At 62.5% G+C, this 19,512-nt stretch overlaps 3 protein-coding genes across 3 annotated transcripts; all 3 read right to left on the minus strand.

Moving 5' to 3' along the window:
- Window positions 1-49: 49 nt before the first annotated feature.
- DOK3 (docking protein 3) lies at window positions 50-3,192 on the minus strand. Its single transcript, XM_082489741.1, has 5 exons — window positions 3,127-3,192; window positions 1,383-1,676; window positions 1,149-1,242; window positions 890-1,062; window positions 50-808 (listed from the first exon to the last, which is right to left on the minus strand). Exons 1-5 carry the CDS (start codon window positions 3,181-3,183, stop codon window positions 86-88), a joined length of 1,341 nt encoding a protein of 446 aa, XP_082345867.1. The 5' UTR covers window positions 3,184-3,192; the 3' UTR covers window positions 50-85.
- A 738-nt stretch (window positions 3,193-3,930) lies between these two features.
- DDX41 (DEAD-box helicase 41) lies at window positions 3,931-9,458 on the minus strand. Its single transcript, XM_082489727.1, has 17 exons — window positions 9,288-9,458; window positions 9,092-9,190; window positions 8,843-9,002; window positions 8,683-8,757; window positions 8,252-8,312; window positions 7,514-7,650; window positions 7,182-7,254; window positions 6,855-7,008; window positions 6,605-6,741; window positions 6,240-6,402; window positions 6,008-6,139; window positions 5,755-5,826; window positions 5,372-5,468; window positions 4,864-5,013; window positions 4,638-4,709; window positions 4,315-4,425; window positions 3,931-4,075 (listed from the first exon to the last, which is right to left on the minus strand). Exons 1-17 carry the CDS (start codon window positions 9,309-9,311, stop codon window positions 3,939-3,941), a joined length of 1,854 nt encoding a protein of 617 aa, XP_082345853.1. The 5' UTR covers window positions 9,312-9,458; the 3' UTR covers window positions 3,931-3,938.
- Window positions 9,459-9,563: 105 nt separating this feature from the next.
- Window positions 9,564-18,242, minus strand: FAM193B (family with sequence similarity 193 member B; the record flags this gene model as incomplete). The annotated part of the gene is given in 11 exon segments (XM_082489736.1): window positions 9,564-9,975; window positions 10,067-10,142; window positions 10,264-11,290; window positions 11,822-12,058; window positions 12,460-12,655; window positions 13,648-14,062; window positions 14,354-14,563; window positions 14,761-14,986; window positions 15,702-15,941; window positions 17,905-18,216; window positions 18,219-18,242. Coding segments are annotated over 11 exon segments (3,060 nt in total). The 3' UTR covers window positions 9,564-9,878.
- Between the last annotated feature and the right edge of the window lie 1,270 nt (window positions 18,243-19,512).

Below are 19,512 nucleotides of genomic sequence, written 5' to 3' on the forward strand. Positions count from 1 at the left end.
CCCGCCCTACCCCGCAACACCGGCAGAGCCCAGTCCGGCCCAGGCTGTTTATTCACCGCACCACCAAACAGCATCCGGCCCAGGTTCAGGCCCAGTCCCGCCGGCCGGCAGTCTCCCTGCTGAGCAGCCGCACCAGCTTGGCCCGGAGGTTGCTCTGGGGCTTGTGCCCGGGGCGCCCCGGTGGCACCTCCTGTCCCCCGCGGCCCCAGCGCTGCTCAAGGGGCTGGGGACTGCCCCGCGGCAGCTGGGCCAGGGCGGCCCGGTTGTCATAGAGGGGGCCTGCCTCGCTGCTGTGGCCCTCAGGGGCCTGCCGGCACCCCACCTCCCACTGCCCTTCCTCCTCCTCCTCCTCCTCCTCCTCCCCCCCAGCAGGACCCCCCGACTCCCCCGTGAAGATGTTCTCGTAGAGATGTTCAGGGGGTGGTTTCCCTGCAGCCCAGGGCTCAGTGTGGCCCAGCTGCCCTGGCCCGAAGAGTGGCTGCTGGCCTCGGGCAATGGAGGCATAGACGATGGGACCTGTGGCCTCCCTCTCCGGTGAGGGGAAGGGGAGGAGGCTGGTGGGGGGGTGGGAGGCAGGCTGGGCCCCCCCCAGGGGTGGGCTGGTCTGGGGCTCCTCGGCCCCGGGGCCCCAGGGCTGGGGCTTGAGGCCCTCTGCAGAATGCCGGGGATCTGGGGTGTCCTTGCCCTGCTGCTGGCAGGCGATGGCAGCGGCCACAGCCCGGCAGAGCTCTGGGGCTCGGGGAGTGCTGAACGTGAAGGTGCCCTCGCCAGAGTCGCTGCGGCGGCCGGCCTCGAAAGAGAAGACAGTCTGCAGAGCAAGAGAGCAGGGTGAGGGGCTGGCACCCACCCTGGGCAGCCAGCAGCCCCAAGGAGAGAGGGGGGCACCTACCTGATCCTGGCCAAACTTGCGGAGGAAGTGGTAGGGCCAGGTGAGCAGGGACTGCCGGGACTGTGGGTCCTTCAGCGTCAGGCTCTGGGGAAGGGCTGAGAGCAGGTAGTGCCCGTGCAGGCCACAGCGGGTGGCTGCATCTGTCTGGACCACCAGTACCGGGAATTCGGTCACTATGGGAGCAGAGCAAGGATGGGGTCAGCACAGTGACACTGAGCTGGAGCCCTAACCCGGCCCAATCTGCCATCCCTGCACGTACAGTCCTGCCAGGAGGCGTAGAGGGAGTTCTCCTCCATGGGGACAGCAGGGCTGGGCTGGGTCCCAGCACTGCTTTGCGCCGTCTCCTTTGCACCCTGAAACAGAGGCATGTGAGCGTGGCCACCAGACCAGGGGAGCACAAGCCGCCATACCTGCCCTCGCACTCCAGAGCCCCCTGGCTCACCCGAGCCAGGAGCAGCATGAGGGGTCCCAGCTGTGCCAGACCCCATGGTACCTGGAAGGCCAGCTGGCAGAGCTGGGTGATCCACTCATCCCGCTGCTCGGCTGCCAGCATGTAGCTCTTCTCTGTGGTGGTGAGGTAGAAGGCGGCGGTGGCTTTGGGGCAGCTCTCGGTGCCTGCCGGGCCCACAGAGACACAGTCCGAGAGGCGGATCACCCGGCGGGCACACCGCCGCAGGGAGGTCTTCTCTAGCGTCATGCCATCATCCCGCACGTCGAACTTCTCCATGCGGGCCACACCAGAGGGGCTGGCGGCAAAGAGCTGGGCTCGCATCTTCCTCCAGGACCTCTGCAGTGTAGAAAGGGCACACGCAGGGGGAGAAAAAACACAGGATCAGTGAAGAGCTGCCTGCTGCCTCCTCAAAGCACTGCAGAAAGGGCACACGCAGGGGGAGAAAAAACACAGGGTCAGTGAAGAGCTGCCTGCTGCCTCCTCAAAGCACTGCCCTCCATGCAGGAATGGCAGTGCCTGGGAAGAGCCGCGTGGGGCAGGAGGGGGCACAGGGGTCCCTGCTCACACCCGCTGGGTACCGCAGGAAGGCACAGAGAGCCGGGACCAGCACAGACCCCCGGCACTGTGGGGCAGGGCAGTCCCAAAGCTGGCTTGAGGGAGGGGGGGCTTGCCCCGAGCAAGCTCAGCATGGCTTTCTGGGTGAGTCACGCTTGCTCCCGGCTCGCCGAGCACCAGGTCCTGCTCTTTGTTCCCCGCTGCAAGTGCCAGCCTGCCGCCGCTGCAGCTGAGCTCTTGAGCTGTTCTCAGGACAGACCCTGATGCAAATTAAAGCCATTTTGAGCTGCTGAGGCTCCTGCTGGCAGCCCCACATCTGTGGAGCACGGCCAGGCCCTGCAGCTCGCAGCCCGCTTCCTCCCAGGGGAGGCTCTGCGGCACCAGCACCTTCTCAGCCCATCATGGGATAGAGGGGGCGCGTGCCCCCACGTGCCTCAAAAGCACAGCAGAGCCTCCGCCCTGCAGAAACCAGATGCAGCCAAGCACCCAAAATACCCACCGCCGCCAGCCCACCAGCCTCCTACACACAGGGCGCCAGCCCCACACACGCAGGGTCTACCTGCTTCAGTTCCAGGACTCCACTCTCACTTGGTGGGGAGGTGGGAGCGTGATTGTAGCCCCCACACATCCACCAAGCCCCTCCCAGGGGCATGGCCACCCCGCAGCAGCAGAGGTGATACCACTAAGGCATGGCCAGCATGCCCTACTTTGTCAACACCCATCTCCCTAGAGCCGGCTCGACCCTGCAAGGACTCCCATCACGTCCCCTATACCATACCCAGAGGGCTGTGGCAGTCAGTGCCCACCCTGAGGGTCCAGGGCAGCAGGCCAAACCACGAGGGGTGGCCCACAGATGGCACTGATCCCCCAGGGCCAGGCTCATGGAGGGCTGGGCGCAGAGTCACATCTCACACGCTGCCCCACTCCCACACACACGCTGGAGCTGCGCCTCATTAACACGCGTTTATTGTTTCATTGAGAATCGCACGGTGACCAAGCGAGAAGAGGGACCCCACGCGCAGGGGCGAGTTTGAGCAGGTGCCTGCATGGATGAGTCCCCTCGGCTGGGGGAGAGCCCCGCTCCCAGGGCTGCGGAGCCCAGGGCCCCCCCAGGGCAGCTCCAGGTCTGGTTCCACTCCCCCCTCCCCAGGCTGCCGAAGGCCCAGACCCAGGCCTGGTGTTGAGACAGATCAGGGCAAACCCTGCACCCAGCCCCAAATCCACCCTTTACCTTTCCAAATTTGCAGTGCTGCACATATAGGATCCCATCCTTCACCGGTCTCTCCATGGGCCCAGCACCGCCCTGGCAGCCAGAGCAAGGATCAGGGACTCAGGCTACCAGCGGCGGAGAAAATGTGACTACTGCAGCCGCAGCAACTGCATGGGGCAGACTTCCTTCTCTCAGTGACTTCCCCTTTTCGGTGTGTGGGATGAGGGGCAGAGGCTGGGCGACAGGAGGTGTCTGTCCGTTCACCCTCCCCCTCGCAGAGGGGCAGCGGGGCAGAACACACACAGGCAGAGCACAGGAAGCACAAAGGGGACTGCCCAACAGGAGCACAGCACGCTGCACCTTGCCCCGGCTGCATCAGAGCGTGTTTGGGGGACATGGGAACAGCCACCAGCCAAGAAGGCACAAAACCAGGTAAGGGGGATGGTCCCACAGGAATCAAGGGGCTTTGGCAGGGAGTGATGTAAGACCCCGGCCACACCACTGCAGAAGGCTGGCAGGGGCAGCAGGCAGCTGGCCACAAACCATCCACCACACCTGGTATTTCCTCCTCCCCTTGGGCATCACTACCTGCCTGCCCAACGCTCTGCTGACATAATGGGCTATTACAGCACAGCTCCACATTTCCTCCCAGGCTGGGAGATTTGCAGGCTGAGCCGGCAACAGGCCCAGTGGCCAAACACCTGGAAAAGGGGCCATAACAGTGCGGGACGGGCCCCTGGGCTTGGGAATGGTGAGGGCAGCTGGGCCACTGCCCTGGCTGAAAGGGAACCAAGGCTGGTGCAGGGGGAGTGCTGGGCAGCACGCTCCCCAGGCTAGAAGTCCATAGAGCTGTGGGCCAGGTAGTCCTTGCGGCCGATGTTGCTGACTTGCTTGGTCTGCATCGCCTCCAGCTTGGGGCAGTCGGTGATGCGATGGCCCAGGCCGCCGCAGAAGGCGCAGCCCCGCTCGCCTGCAATGGGAGGGAGGAGGTCAGGGGGAGCTGTGCCATGCTAGGAAAGCAGCCCCCCACCCCAGAAGCAGAGGGGCTACGCCAGCGTCTCCCCCCACTGCCACAGCACTGGGCTGCCCATACAGCCAGGCAATGACAGCCCCGGGAGCCTGGACCGATGGGAACTCGGTGTCCTGTCCACAGCCCAGGTCTCTCAACAGTCCTGTGGGAGGTCCCTGTGCCAGCCCAGGGTCTCTTACCTCCGATGTCCAGCATGGTCTCGTCCCCACAATGCAGCACCTGGAGCACAGGTGGCACCTTCTGCTTCGCCTCCAGGAGCAGAGCCTTCAGGTCCATCAGCACCGACTCATCTGGGGCACAGACAGGGATCAGACACAGCCCGAGCAGGGGTTCGGGGGCACTGCCCCACGCCACCACCTCCCCTCCAAGGGCCATCGTGACTCATCCCTGCTTGTTCAGGAACACCCCCCCTTGCCAAGGCAGAGGCAGCTCCATCATCCAGCTGCCTCCTACAGCCACAGCCCCCCTGGCCAGCAGCCCCTAGCCCCGTGCCGTTTCTCACCGCAAGCCTTGTTGATGAAGGTGGTGGCAATGCCAGTGTTGCCCGAACGGCCTGTACGCCCGATACGGTGAACTGTGGAGAAACAGACAGGATCAGGCCTGGGCAAATGCAACATGACAGACCATCCCCTGCCCCCAGCCACTGCAGAGACAAGCGCAGAGCCTTGCTAGCCTCTGCACCCACCACACCACACCCTCATCGGTCCCCCACAGGGCCCAGTTCCCACCATAGTTCTCAATCTCCTCTGGCATGTCGTAGTTGATGACGTGCTGGATGGCTGGGAAGTCCAGGCCCTTCGAAGCGACATCAGTGGCAACCAGAACATCCTTCTTCCCATCCCGGAAGGCCTCAATGGCTTTTGTCCGTTCCTCCTGATCTGCAAAGGCCCAGCAGAGAAGATCAGCAGGGGCAGAGCTCCCAGTCCTGCCTCTTGTGGCAACCACTATGGCCTCAGAGCCAAGCATCGCTCAACTGGGGCTCCCTCAGTAAGAGGACCTATTGCAGCCTTTCCCCAAATAAAGAGGCAAAAGGACCCTACAGGACCCACAGGGATCTGCACTGTTTATGCCAGCTACATACAACGTGGTGTTCACTCCTACCACTGCCACAGCCCTTCCTCACACCATCACAAACTGCTGCATGCTGGGACCTCCCATGGCCACGTACCACCCTGGAAGGAGTGGGGTCAGGCAGGGCCACACTGCAGCCCAGGACCTCTCAACACCCTCACTGACCTTTCCCTCCGTGGATGGCCACAGCTTCCACACCCTTAAGCAGCAGGTACTCATGGATTGCATCGACATCTGCCTTCTTCTCTGCAAAGATCAGCACCTGCCGCAGCACAGACATCATGGCAGACCTGCCTTTCTGCGGGCTGGCACCAGCACAACCCCCCCAGGAAACCCACTCCCTCATGCTGAGCAGAGCACACAACAGCTCTGGGCCCAGGACCTGCTCATATGTGAAGCATGGCTCACTCATGCCTACCCCACACACAGCAGAGTCCTGGAGCATCACAGCCATGTCCCCACTGCCCGCTCCACCCGTGCCCCAGGGCTGCGGTGAGCCCATGCTGCCCCCAAACACGCTGCCAGAGCAGCCAGAGTGCACTACTCACAGGTGGTGGAGTCTTCTGCAGGCACTCGAGGAGATACACCATCTTGGCCTCCTCTTTCACATACTCCACCTCCTAGGAACAAGCACAGGGATGGGTCAGGCAGGCAGCAGAGAAACTGCCATTGCTCGGTATCCCTTAACTTGTTGGGAAGGAGGGCCACAAACCCCAGCTCTTTGACAAGGGATGCATCAAGTGCCCTCATGAACAGTGCCAGCGTCCCACATAGGCATGGGGGAGCACCCAACTACATCACCTGCACAACATCCAGGCTGGCAGCACCTGCTCGCCCAACATTAATGGTGATGGGCTTCACCAGGGCACTCTTGGCAAAGTTCTGGATCTTCTTGGGCATTGTAGCACTGAAGAGGAGGGTCTGCCGCTGGCCCTGTGCAAGGAACACAGTGTGAGCAAGGATTTAGCACTCACCCAAACAGTCAGGTGCAGGGATTGAGCTTCAGGGTGCTTGGATTGTGCCAGCTCAGTACCTTGAAGTAGGAGAAGATGGTACGGATGTCCCCCTCAAAGCCCATATCGATCATCCTGTCAGCCTCATCCAAAGCCAAGTAACGGCAGATGTCCAGGCTCACCATCTTCTTCTGCAGCAGGTCCATCAGGCGGCCAGGGGTTGCCACCATCATGTGTACACCACTGTAGGATGAGAGGCAGCCATGGTCAGGCACTCGGATTCCTGCCCCATGCAGTGACACATAGGGAAGGTAACACACACTTGGCACATCACCCTCACCCCCACACCTTCCTGAAGCCATCCAGCCAGGGTGCCACCCCTTCATCCCCTGCCAGAAAACAGAGCACAGATCCAGCCCCACAAGTTCCCCCCAGAAGGTCTTACTGTTTGATTGTCTCCATCTGCTCCTTGACAGACATGCCCCCGATGCAGAGGGCGCAGCGCAGCGGGGGCAGGCCGTCCTCCTGCAGCAGGCGGCAGTAGTACTCAATGATGCCGTGGGTCTGCCGGGCCAGCTCCCGCTGCAGAGACAAAACTTACTCATTCCTACACCTCCGTGCAGGGAGGATCTGGGATTGCCCCTGAATATCAATCCAAGCTTTCTCCCGCACGTCACCATGCCCTTGACACTCACCGAGGGACAGATGATGAGTCCATAGGGTCCCTCTCGCTTGGAAAACGGCAACCTCTTCTCCTGCTCCAGGCAGAACATGATCACTGGGAGGGTGAACACCAAGGTTTTCCCAGAGCCAGTGAACGCAATGCCAATCATGTCCCTTCCCGAGAGGCTGGCAGAGAAACGGGGCCGATGGTGCGGAGGAGCATCACAGAACAGCTCAGACCTCCAGGACTGAGCAAGGTGACAGGACACAACTGTCACCAGGGAAGAGCACCCGGTATACACTGCCGGGGCTCTAGGGAGCAACTTCTCCCCACTGTGGGATGGGGACAAAGCACTCACATCGTGGGGATGCCTTGGATCTGTATGGGTGTTGGCTGCTGGATCCCTTTTTTCTTCAGGCCCCTCAGGATAGCTATCAGAGAACAAGGGGGACACACATTCATGACCTGAAGTCTTCTCCTGCTTTCCCTCCTGTTCACATCCCAGCAGCAGCTCTTCCACCAGTGACAAACACCCCTTAGGCCAACAGCTAGGTGACACAGCCACCACTGGAAATTTAAGCTGTGACGCCACTAATGCTAAGCACTAAAGATCTGACAGCTTCGCTTGCTTTGCTTCGTTTCCCAGGAGAATGCTGTCCCCCACCCTGCCAGGCTCCTCTCCTGGCCCACCTGCTGGGAACTTCATCTCCTTGAAGCTCTTGATGGGGGGTGGGATGCCTTCCCCCTCCACCAGGATGTGGTACTTCTTGCGCACACGATCGTGCCGTGCCTCTGACATGCCCAGGATGTAACGAGGTGCTCTCCAGCTGCAAAGGCAACAGAGAAAGGTCACGCTGCAGAATGAAACCGGGGCTCCAGAGCCAGCAGCCCCCATGGAGGCCCAGGGGAACTCCCAGTTGGGCTCCAATATCCCACCAGGGAAAATAGGTAACCCCAAGGGGCTTCATGGTGTGAGCACAGGAGCAGACCCAAGCCAGTTCCATGCATTAAACATTTTCCCAAAGTCTCAGTAAGAAGTCCCAAGCTTGTAGCTGAGAACAGTCTACAGATGGTGGACGGAACATGCCAAAATCTTTTGGACACATCTTGATCATCTCTCTGACACTGCCTCGAGCAGTGGGCTCACCCAGTCCCTTCCTCTAGCTTAGTCACTTCCAAGATCTGAAGATCCACCTCAAGTCTTCAAGTTTAACATAAACATACTCCAGAAAGTCTTAACAGTATATAAAATAACGTTCAAGGTGACTCAATAACCTTCATCTTATGTACAGCAGCAAGAAGCCATGCAGTAGAGCAAGAGATAAGGCAGTAGCCACAGAGTGGTATTCCTCCTGCAATGCTGCACAGTTTCTATTTTCTTCAGATGCAAAGAAACAATGTTATCAAGAAGACAACCTCTGTACACACCTGGTTTTAATCGGATCATCATAGGTGATGCCCTTTGCCATCTCCTTCACTGACATCAAAGCTGCAAGAACAAAGCCAATGAGGTCAGCATAAGTTCTCAATCTCCACATGCACTTAACCTCAGCAGAAAACTACTTGGGCATACAGTTTGGGAAACCGTGCCCAGGGACAGAGGAGGAAAAGCTGCATCCCTGACAGCCCCTCTGGGTACAGGAACACCCTGTGGTGCAGCCAGCTGTGCCCAGGGGCCTGCCTCAGCAATGTCTCAGCTAAGCCAAGTAGATGGATGCCAACCAAGAAATCCCATTGTGATCTTCTGTCCCATCCCTGGGTTTGAACCGCCCTGAGTGTTGCAAGGCAGCTAATACATCTACTGCTGCCCTGACAACTGTAGAGACCAGTCTGAGAGACACAGAACTCCCACCACTCACCTCGGCCCTCTGCCACACTCTCCAGGATCTTCTCTTCCTCCTTCAGCTGTTTCTCCTTGGCTGACTCCTTCCGAGCTGGGGGGGAAGAGTCAGGGAAAAAGTGAGGAGGTTTCAGTTCCTCCCCAAAACCACCCGGCCCTACAGCCAGCCATTCCCCTACCTTCTGCCTTCTCTTTGAGGTGCTGGTGCTGGTCCAGGAGGCTGATGTTGGACTGGGGCCCAAGGGGGATGTCATCCTCGTCACCCCGCTGCTCGCTCCCGCTGTCTCGCTGCTCCTCCTCCGACACCACCTTCCGCCGCATCTGCAGCAGTTTCTGCAGCTGGAAGGAAGCGGGTGGAGGTGGATTGAGAGGCCCCGCGCCGAGAGAGACGCTCGGAGCCCTCCCCCAGCCGCGACAGGCCCCGTTACCATCTGCTGCTTGCGCTGCTTGACGGGCACGTAGGGCACGTAGTCGTCATCTTCCTCCCCGGACAGGTCGGACGCCTCCGCCGCCTCCTCCCGCTGTCTCTGTGGGAAGACGGGAGGTGAGGCTGGCCCGGGGCGGCATGGGCCCCGCGCGGCCCCCCAGGGCTGTCGGTACCGGCCAGGCTGGGTCCGGCCCTACCTTCCTGTCAGCCCCAGCCTCCATAACGCCGTCTCCGCCCAACAGCCGCACCGCCCCGGATGTAAATCCCGCGCGCCGGAAGTGACGGATGACGGGCGCTGTCGCCCGGCAACGCGTGGCCACACCCCCTTCCCCACGCGAGCGGGAGACGAGGCCCGACGGGTAGCCTCGACGGCCAAACTTGTGCAGAAAGCGCATGGCGGTGCCCCCGCGCTCCCCTCCCGCCCCGTCCCCAGCCGCCGGCGCGGGAGAAAGCAGCAGACAGCGGGGTTTAAATAAAATAAAAAATTAAAAAGTTCTTTATTGGGTCCAGCACGGTCCTTCCCCGCGGCGGGGGGAGCCGGGTGCCTGCGGAGAGGGGGATGGGACGGCCGGGGTGACCCCGCGGGGGGAGGGAGGGGGGGCGGTCAGGAGGAGGATTTTAGGGGAGGCCTGGGGGTCCCCGCGGGGCAGGAGAGCACCGGGGCCCCCCGCGGAAGAGGAGACCCCACCGAGGCGAGGCGGAGGCCCGCGGGGCGGGGGGCACAGTGAGGAGAGGCGAACGGCCATGGGTGGGTGGGTGGGTGGGTGGGTGGCAGTACCCCCCCGACCTCACTGGGCTGCACTAGAAGTGGTTTTCTTCAGGGTGAAGTTGGTCCAGTTCACCGCCATCTTTTGCCGCGTCTGCTTGGCCGAGTCGAGGCAGAACCTGTCAGGGAGAGAGGACAGCCTCCATCAGCCTCCAGCCCCTCTGCCCCACAGCACCAGGGCTCAGCCTCCCCCCGGGGCTGCCCTCTCACCGCTTGAAATACTCCACTTCTCTGTCAGTCTCGTCCATCTCCGCCCCATCCAGGTCCTTGGGCAGGAACACGTCATCTGGGAAAGCACAGGACCAGTGAGAGGGTCAGTGCCGCCGGAGGGGCAGGGGGCTTGCAGGCTAGGTGGGGAAGGGGCTGCCGCCAGGATGACGGCACAGAGCGTCACTCCCAGCACTCACCGATCGAGGTACTGGATTTCTCCACCTTGTTCCGGCTCTTCCTGTTCTTCCCCTTGGGCTGGGGGGAGCCCCCCAGGGCAGGGGGGGCAGGCAGCTGCCGGTCCCCTGCAGCTGGAGCAGGCAGCTGCTGCTGCGTTGGCTCTGGTAGCTCTGCTTTGCCCTCTCCCCTCCGGCCTTTCCACTCGCTGCTTCTCTCCTTCTCTGGCCTGCCACTGCCGCAGCCCCAGGGCTGCCCCTTGCCATTCTCCCCCGACTCAGCACAGCCACCTGCCCGCTGTGGCTCCGGGGCACCGGCCTTGGAAGGGTTCTTGGTTCCCAGCACCTGCCCTTTCGCACCAGGGCTCTCCAGCCGGGCCTGGCCACCGGGCACTGCAGCAGCACTGTCTCCTTTCTTCGCCTGCCCGCTCTGCCGCTTGTTCTTCCGCTGCCGGCTCCCAGCAGGCATGGGCTCCAGGGGCTCCGGTCCCTTGGGCTGCAGTCCCTCCTTGAGCTCCGGGCTCAGCCCGCTGCCATCCGTGGCAGAGTCCGCAGCCTTGGATTGCACCCAGATCATGCGGGAGAGGCTGGGCACAGCACTGAGGCGCTTCACCACGCCGTTTTCAGCCGCCGGGGTTGGCGGTGGCTCCCCAGGCCCCTCGCCCCATCGGGGGCCCAGCTCACCCCGCAGCAGCGCGTGGCTCTTGGTGGGGCCCAGGCTGAGCGGGGCCAGGGCCAGGTCTATGTCCTGCAGGTCGGAGGAGCCGTTGAGGTGGGAGAGCAGGTTCTTCTGCTCCAGGACAGCTGCCTTCTTGGGGAAGTCGTTGACATCCAGGTTGAGGTCATAGACGCTGAAGCTGGCCCGGATGGAGTCCTTGATGGTGTTTTTGATCTCCTGCAGCCGGCTGCTGAGGAAGCTGTTCACCCGCTCCAGCTCCAGCTCTGGCCACTCCAGCAGCTTCTCCTCAGCCGGCTCCCTGGCCTGGCTGGCTGCAGGGGCACGCTCTGCCCGCTTCTGGGCCTCCGCCTCCAGCTGGGCTTTCTCCTTCTCCTGCAACACGGGTGCCATGAGGATCAGGTGGCCTGGGCCACAAAGTCACAGGTGCAGGCCACGGGGCTAGCCATGCACCGGTTTTGTCAGGCAGCAAACCCAAGGGACAGCCCTCAACACGGTCACCCCACGTCTTCTACAGCCCCCAAAATGTCATGTGTCCTCCATGAATATCACAACAGCCACCATGCTGCACACCAGACACTGCTCTGGGCACGAGGCACCAGCACAAGCTGTAAACGGCACCACCTCTCCCTGCCACAGATGCACGGCATTTGTCAGAGCTGTGCCACAGAGCAGGTAGGACAGCACAGCCCAAAGTGCCCAGGAGTGCTGGGCTACCCTCTGTGGGAACGGAGTCAGGAGAAGCCCTGCATAGAGCCGGGCACCTCAGGGGACAGGGCAGCAAAAGAGTTCAAGAAACCAAATGGATGTGAGGGATAAAGGCAAAGCCCTGCAAAGAGCACGGTCTTGCCCCGATCTCCCTCCTGCAGCCTGCCCCAGGCAGCAATTCCCTCTTCCCAGCCTCACCTTCTTCTTCTGCTTGTGCCGTGCCCGCTTGGCCGCCTTGGCAGTGTTCAAGGGCTTGGGTTCTGTGCTGTTAATGTAGTCCAGCAGCTCGTCCACATTGCGGTGGTCCACAGCGGGCTCTCCTGAGCTGCTGTTGTGCCCTAGTTTCTGTGGCAGCTCCTCTTTCCTCTTGGTGAGGCGCGAACGCAGCTTCTCACGGATCTCAGCGTAGTTGCGGCTTGTGGGAGCGGCTGGGGGCTGCGGAAGGTGAGCACTGTCAGCCGGACAGGTACGCAAAGCCAGCGTGATGCGCAGGCAGCCCTGGCTTCCCCACCAGTCCCCCACCGACCTCCCCAACCGCTCCCTTCCCCAAGGTCTCAGCGAGACAAGTCGGCACAGCCCCCACCAAACTCTGCTCAACCGCAAAGCCACAAGGTTGGGCTGGCTGCGCCAAGCCCCAGGGCTGGGCAGGTGGCTGTGAGTTAGGAGCAAGGGGACCAACAGGCTGATGAGGCAGGATGGAAATGAAGGGGGGAATGCACATGCCAGCAGGGAATAGCTGGGGCCAGACCTGCCCACCTCTTGGCACACAGGCCATGTAATATCTCACCGAAGAGCAAGAGGACTAGGGATGGCTGCAGACCAGCCCCTCAACTCACCGCGTTGTGGCCGAAGAACTCACAGTAGCAGCAGTCACAGAACTTCCCGTCTTTCTGGTTGGTGGAGGAGGAGGTGCATGAACTGCGCTCCGAGCTGCTGTCCTCGTCCTCCCCGAGCCCCTCATCTGCCTCACACGGCTGTGGTGGGTGGCAGCTGGTACCATTTGGGAATTTGTGCCCTTTGCAAGAGGGGTCCCTGAGGAGAAGGGGAGAAGGGCAAGAGGTGAGCGGGAGCAATGGGGTCTCAAAATTCTCAAATTTGCCCACACTACGCGTGTAGGAACACCCCTCCCAGGGCAGCCTGTGCCCAAGCAGGATTTGTAGAGCAGACAAACCCCCTCCCCTGCAACCTCCTCGAGGGGAGATGCCAGAGGAGCCCACGGCAGAAGACATCTGTAGCTCCTCGCCCCCCAGGGCCTCTGGCAGGCAGGAGGCTGGCGCACCAGAGCTCCAAAAAGCAGGGTCCCCCTGCCAGGCCACAAGCTGATTCCAGGGCAGGGAGCGGTACTCACTGGGGGCGGCTGGTAGCACAGGTGAGAAACGCTGGAACTGCATGCAGCTGCCAGACATCCCCACGTGCAGGCAGGCCTGGCTCCCACAGGCATAGACTACCCAGCTCAGAGACAGGGAGGCCAGGGCACGGCACACAGCGCCATTCCTCAAGCTCCAGCTCGGGACCTGGCTGGTCCTCCGCAGGGAGCACTAATCAGTGGAGAGGAACCAGCACCCGCAACTCAGTGTGCTCTCTTCCAGGGCACAGCCAGCCCAGAGAGTGCCAGGCGAGCAGAACCACAAGTCCACAGGCTTCATCTTCTCGAGGACCTTTGCTCAGTGCCACAGCTGCCCGACGGGTCTCACTGACAAAGGTCCTGTTGGCCAACAGCAGGTTGACCGGGCGGTTCCTTTGGGTCTTTTAGCTGGAGGAGGAGCAAGCACAGTCTCTTCTGCACCACAGTACTAAAGGACAACCGCAGGGAGAAGACACATGGGGACAGAAAGAGCTCAACCCTCAGAGACCAGGGGTCAGCAGCAGTGGAACTGGCCCGAAACACAGCGTCTCTCTGCACCACCACAACAGGGCAGTCGGTCGCTTCACAGGGAAACGTGCATCCACGGGCAGGGGTGGGAGAAAGGGTGCACTGCCCAGTGAGGAGACAGGGTGGAAGTAGGCAGGGCTTCTCTACTCACCTGTTCGTGCTGGGCAGCTGATGGGTGGCGGGAGGAGGGATGAGCGAAGTACTGCAGTGTCCGTTGCAGGGATGAGTGCAGCCCGACAGCGGAGGCGGCATCTTCAGCAGTGGCACGTTGGCAGGGGGCAGGTGAGGGCTCTTACACGACCCCGGGCTGTGTGAGACTGTGCCAGCAGGAGGGGACTCAGATGCCGGCTTCGGGGCTGCCGCCTGCGTGCTGGGTGCAGGGAAGAGCACAGCCTGCGGGGATGTGCCCAGCGGGACGTGAGGGGGCGAACCGAAGGGCCCTGGATGGGCAGGCGTCTGCTTGGAGGGGATCAGTGCTGGCGGCTGGGAGGGGAGGCCGGTGGGACTGTTGGGAGGAGCAGTGAGGTCCGAGTGCTGATGATGCTCTGAGGAGTGGAAGGCCTCACCTGCAGAGGGACAAGAGCAGAGACAGTGAGACACCAGCTGTCCTGTGGAGCCACCCACCACCTCTGCACAGGCCACTTCTCCATGGGACAAACCCTGCCTCCCCCAGGCAGCAGGGCACTTGGCCTGGAAGCCATCCCTGCTCACAAGTGGCCTCAGCTGCACACCATCTCCCTCACAGGATTCAGCTCTGCCCCACGGAGAGCAGAGCAAGGGGAAAGAGATAGAGCAGCAAGGGCTGCATGGAGCAGCAGGCTCGGAGAAGGTGGCTGGCCCTGCCCCTGGGCACACACCTGGTGGGGTGGCCCTCCGGCACATGCTTTTGAACTGCTTCGGCAGCGTCTTGCAGAAGTCGAGTGAGGTAGGCAGAGGTGAGCCCGGGGCGGTGCTGCTGGATGTGGGGGAGGCTGCATGGCTATAGGGACAGGCCTTGAGCCCCGGTGCCATGGCAGACGTCTGGCTGGCGCACTCCGGAGAGAGAACGAGGCTGGGGTGCTTGTCACCTGAAAGGGAAGCAGAGCTAGGGCCAAGTCCCAGCACCCTCTGCCTTTGCAAAGGGATTCAGGCAACCCGTTGACACCTGCATTCAGAGGCCCACCCTGCCTACCCCTGCCCACCAGCTGAGCGCCCACAAGGAAACCACCTAAGCCAAGGACCGGGCAGAAAGCTCTGCTCAACCCCACAGACCGCTTCAACTCACCTAGTGCAGCAGGGGAAGCCCCGAGGGGGCTGCCCTGTGTGGCCCCGTTGGTGTGCTGCGAGTTCCAGAGGCCCGAGAGCTTGTGAGCAGACAAGAAGGAGCTGGGGTCCCAGTCCCCTGAGTTCCCGTGGCACGAGGAGGAAGAAGAGGAGGAGGAGGAGGAGGAGGAGGAGTGGGAGCCACCCCCACAAGACTGCGACTTGCAGGATGTGTGGGATAATGAGACCTGGCAAGGAAAACAGAGTGAAGCAGCAGTGGGCTGGGAGGAGAGGCCCTTGGTGCCAGGGCATTGGCCCCAAGATACCCTTTGCTGCCCTGAGGCAGGGTCTCAGCACACAGGAACTGCTCCTGTCATTGTCTCAGGGGTGACAAACAGCCCCTCTGTCTAACAGCAACACAGCCTGGCTCCCAGGGCCCTCACCAGCACAGCCAGGCCATGCCAAGGGCCATACACCTGCTCTGGTCCTGCTCAAACCAGGCCAGGATTAAATAAAGACAAGCAGGAGGGAGCTTCTCTTCCCCTGAGCTCCACGCAGGAGCAGGCACTTGCCCTGACACATGCTGCCACTCCAGGGAGACCCAGCGTAATGGCACAGAGCAGCCTTGGGGACAGGCAGTACAATGCACAGTGGAGCGGTGCTGACAGTAAAGTAGCAACACTGTCAGCCTCGCCAGGCAGGCAGCTCCAACCCAACCCAGGCTGTCAGACAAGCCTTCACAGCACTGCAATCTGCCCCACCAAGGTCTCTCCCTGAGGAGCCAGCAGCAGTCCTGAGGAGGGCAGTGTGGCTGTAGGGAGCAGAGAGGCTGGGATGTCCGAGATGCTCAGCTCTGAGTGAGGAGGAGACCCGCACACCCAGTCAGCGCCATAGGGTGATCAATGCTGCGATCCCAGGAGCTACAGCCCCAGCCTTTCCAACCCCAGCTACATAACCACTTACCGCCAGGGCCTGCTCCTGCACTGCCCGCCGCTCTTCCTCCTCCACGCTCTTCCGGCAGCTCTGGCAGATCCACAGTGGCATTTCTCCCAGGAGGTTCTGCACGAGTGTTGGCACGAAGTCCGGTGGCAGCCTTTCGCCCGGCGAAACCAGCCCATTGTGGGACGGCCCTCCCCAGTCCTTGCGCTCCCGGTGACAGAGCAGGCAGCATGTCTGCACTGACTGGTTGGCAGTGGGCAGCACCTGCAGAAGGACACACAGAGTGACCCCAGGTGTCAGCCACTGCATGGCAGGGCCCCAGGTCAGCGCAGGTGCGAGGCAGATAAGGCAGGAAACAAGACCTCAAGACACTGACATGAAACCAGAGAATTTCTTGTAGGCTACATGTGGGACTGCACCTTCTCCCACTGCAGGAGAGCAGCCTTGGGCTGCCCAGCCTGCCACGTGCCAGCTGGGAGCATTTTCGACCCTTGGGAAGATCACATCATGCTAAAGAGCCATCCACACCACCAAGCAAGGCTGGGAGGCCACCGGCAACTCCCACTATCACCTCTGGTACAGCGAGACCAAAGGGATTTGCAGGACCAAGCAAGACCCACAGAAATCACCACACAGGGACATGAAACGGGTCCAGCAGCCACAAAATCCCTCCTCGCCCATTGCAGACCCCCCCACCATGTTACCCAAGAGCTCCAGGCACTCCCATCCACCTCTTTGTTCTGCGCAGCTGGTGGCGCAGATGCAACGGGGTGGGGTGCAGCCCCCAGCGCTGCTTTGCGCTCTCCCCGCACAGGGCGGCCAGGTCAGGGCTTCCCGCCTGGTGCTGCGGCAGGAGCCAGGCCACAGCCCGCAGGCTCGCTGGAGGCCTGACAGCCGTGACGAGCCCAGCGTGGCGCAGGCAAGGGGGCCCCCATTGTCTGCCGCCGTGGCAGGGCCCCGCTACAATGAGCTGCACATTGAACTGCTGCTGCGAAACAGATGGCGTCTCCCAGGCTCAAGGTGAAGCAAAGGTCAGAGGCCAAGGAGAGCAAAGGGGGGGCACAGCTCCCCTGCCCACCCGCCCAGCCAGCCATGGGAAGGAGGAGGCTCCCAGGCCACCCCGTGTCTCAGCAGGGGCAGATGAGGCCACCGCCGCACACGGCGGGCCAGAGGACAGCTTTGCCCAACCCACACAGCGCATCCAGACACGGGGCCCACCCTCGGCCTCCCAGCCCACGACCCTGAGCAGGCAGCAGCAGCCAGGCACGTCGAGGGATGTCACGACAATGAGATGTGCGGGAGCCAGCCCACAGCCTGTTCAGCAGATGCTTGAGCCACCTGCCATCACCCCATCACAGGGCTGGACCCTCCCGCAAGAAAGAACTGTGGTAATACCCCCTGAAGCACACCACGCCACCTGGGCTAGCACACCTGTCCCCAAGCCTGAGGCTCTGCCCTCCAGAGCGCACATGGGTCTCCTGAGCAGACCTGCAAGATCTCCCTAGACACAGGGACAGAGTAAGGGTCGCACAGACCTGGGGCTGGAAGAGCCCTTTGGTCTCATTCTGCTGGTCATGCTAGGGAGAGTAGGATGCAATGGTGGGGGACAGGCTCACCGGCTGATTCACCCTCCCCAGCAAAGGCTGAGATCAGCTTTCCCTAACTGCTGGGAGAGATGAGCCCCCAAGATGCTACACACCAGTGGAAGTCCCCAGCACCCCGGCCACCTGCCAGAGGCATCCCAAAGTCCTGCTGCAGCTCGACACATCTGCAACCCAAGGCCATCAGCCGGCTCCACCACCCAAGCCCATCCAAACCAAGGGCAGAGCCCTTCCCGCACACCCATCCCAGCCCCACGATGCTGTAAAAAGTGGCTCCCACACCCCAAGGCAAGCAAGCCCCCCAGAGAAGGGCATGGCCTTCACCTCCCACCTCAGCGTGGGTGTCAACCCACACACACTCCCCCTCACCAAGGTGGCATCCCAGCAGCGTGGCTCCACCGGGGCTTCCCCACCACTAGCCCCGAAGGCGCAGAAGAGCCTCCAAAAGCGGGAAGAGGGAGATGAGGGGCACCAGGGCCTCAAGGATGAGGTACCTCGGGGATGCTCCAAGGCCAGGGTCGGTGCGGGGATGGGGCAGGGCCCCCCCGGGGCCCTGCCCCATCCCCGCACCGACTGAAATCCCCTCAGAGACAGCCCCTTCCCCGCCGCAGGGCCTAACCCGGTACCTGAGCGGTGGCTCTGCCCGGCTCCCCGCTGCTGCCCGCCGCCACCACCACCTCAGGCGGGGCGGGCGGTTCCGGTGGCGGCGGCGGTGGAGGAGGAGGGGGAGGAGGACCGGCGTCGGAACCCCCCACCCTCTCACGGCGAGGCCCGGAGCCACCCGCCGCCGTCGCTGCTGCTGCCGCCGCCGCCTTGTTCCGCCTGCGAGTCATGGCGAGCGCAGCCCGCCGCCCGCCGCAGCCAGGACAACAGCCAATATGGCGGCGCGGCCCGTCCGGCCCCTGCCCGGGGGGAAGGAGGGAGGGGGGGAAAGGCCCGGGCGAGGTGAAGCCGCTGCCGCCATGTTGTGAGAGGGCAGCGACGCGCCGCAGCACGCCCCCTGGCGGCAGGGAGGTAGCGGCGCCTCCACCACCGGCGGCTCCGCCCCCTCCCCCGTTCCTACTCCTCAGGGTCCTAAAGACCGCCGGTGCCTTCGGGGCGTCCAAGCCCACGACACCGCTCCCCCGCGCCCCAACTCTGGCACACCGGTGCCCCCACTGGGGATGAGCAGTACCCCGCAATTCACGCGTGGGTTCCAGCCCCTCTGTTCCCCGTCCCCGTGTAACAGAGCTCGCTCGATACCCCGGGGTCCATCCCAGCACTGCAGCTGCCCCAGCCCCAGACACACAGCCACATGCACGTTTGCAGCTTCCCCGCACCCCAGTCCTGGCACACTGGTACCCCCAGCCCACTGCAGGTGTGCAGCACGCTGCTCGGGCCTTCCTGCATGACCCCGGGATGCACAAGTGAGTTTCCAGCCCTTCTGCACCCCATCCCCATGTAACGATGCTCTCCGGGTACCCTGGCTGTACCCTGGCTGTGTAGCGCCATGCTCAGCACCACGACGTGCTCAACACAGCGTGGACCCCACACACACAGCCTTGGGCCCACGCATGGGTTGCAGCTCCCCTGCACTGGAATCCTGGCACACGGCTACCCCAGTGTGGTGTGCATGAGCAGCACACTGCCCACTGCCCCAGCCTTCCCACTGGTGGAGGAATCCATGGCGTGGGGGGGGTTTCCAGCCCCTCTGCACCCCATCCCCGTGTAGCAGTGCTCTCCTGTACCCTGAGTGCCTCCTGGATGTGCAGCACCGTGCTCAGCACCATGGCATCCTCAGACCCACAGGATCCCATCCAGGCAGGGCAAGCCCTGCACACTGCACCCATGCCCTGGTCCCAGCACAGGGCTCCCCCCACGCAGCACAGTGCCCACTGCCCCAGCCTTCCCACTGCTGAATGATTCCAGGCTGCCCGCAGGGGTCTCCTGGCCCTCTGTGCAGTCCCAGTGCACCAGGTCCTGCAGCTCTGGGGGAGGTTGCTCCCCCAAGAAAGCTGGGGGCTAGCTCAGCCCTGGTCCTCCCAGCCAGCCTTGGTGCCACACACCACCCCAAAGCCCCATTGTGGCACTGGTCTGTGTGAAGTTGGGCCTCGCTCTATATCACACCTCGTGTCACCGGAGCTGCCCTCCTGTGGTGGGGTAGAGCACGGTGCTAGTGACACAGGCATGCGTGGAGCACTTGGCCACCAAGGAAAGCCCACTGTACCTCCAAAAATGCCATGGCAGCGCTGCCC

Source organism: Vanellus vanellus, assembly GCF_965231255.1.
Source record: "Vanellus vanellus genome assembly, chromosome: 13".
NCBI lineage: Eukaryota > Metazoa > Chordata > Aves > Charadriiformes > Charadriidae > Vanellus > Vanellus vanellus.

Excerpts from the sequence above, each read along its gene's own strand:
- DOK3 (XM_082489741.1), bottom strand. The coding sequence starts at position 3,183 with ATGGAGAGACCGGTGAAGGATGGGATCCTATATGTGCAGCACTGCAAA. Across the intron at positions 1,677-3,126 it reads AGCACTGCAAATTTGGAAAG|AGGTCCTGGAGGAAGATGCG; the intron begins GTAAAGGGTGGA and ends TCTACACTGCAG. Across the intron at positions 1,243-1,382 it reads TCTGCCAGCTGGCCTTCCAG|GGTGCAAAGGAGACGGCGCA; the intron begins GTACCATGGGGT and ends CCTCTGTTTCAG.
- DDX41 (XM_082489727.1), bottom strand. The coding sequence starts at position 9,311 with ATGGAGGCTGGGGCTGACAGGAAG. Across the intron at positions 9,003-9,091 it reads AGCAGCGCAAGCAGCAGATG|CTGCAGAAACTGCTGCAGAT; the intron begins GTAACGGGGCCT and ends GCTTCCTTCCAG. Across the intron at positions 8,758-8,842 it reads CCTCAAAGAGAAGGCAGAAG|CTCGGAAGGAGTCAGCCAAG; the intron begins GTAGGGGAATGG and ends CTTCCCCCCCAG.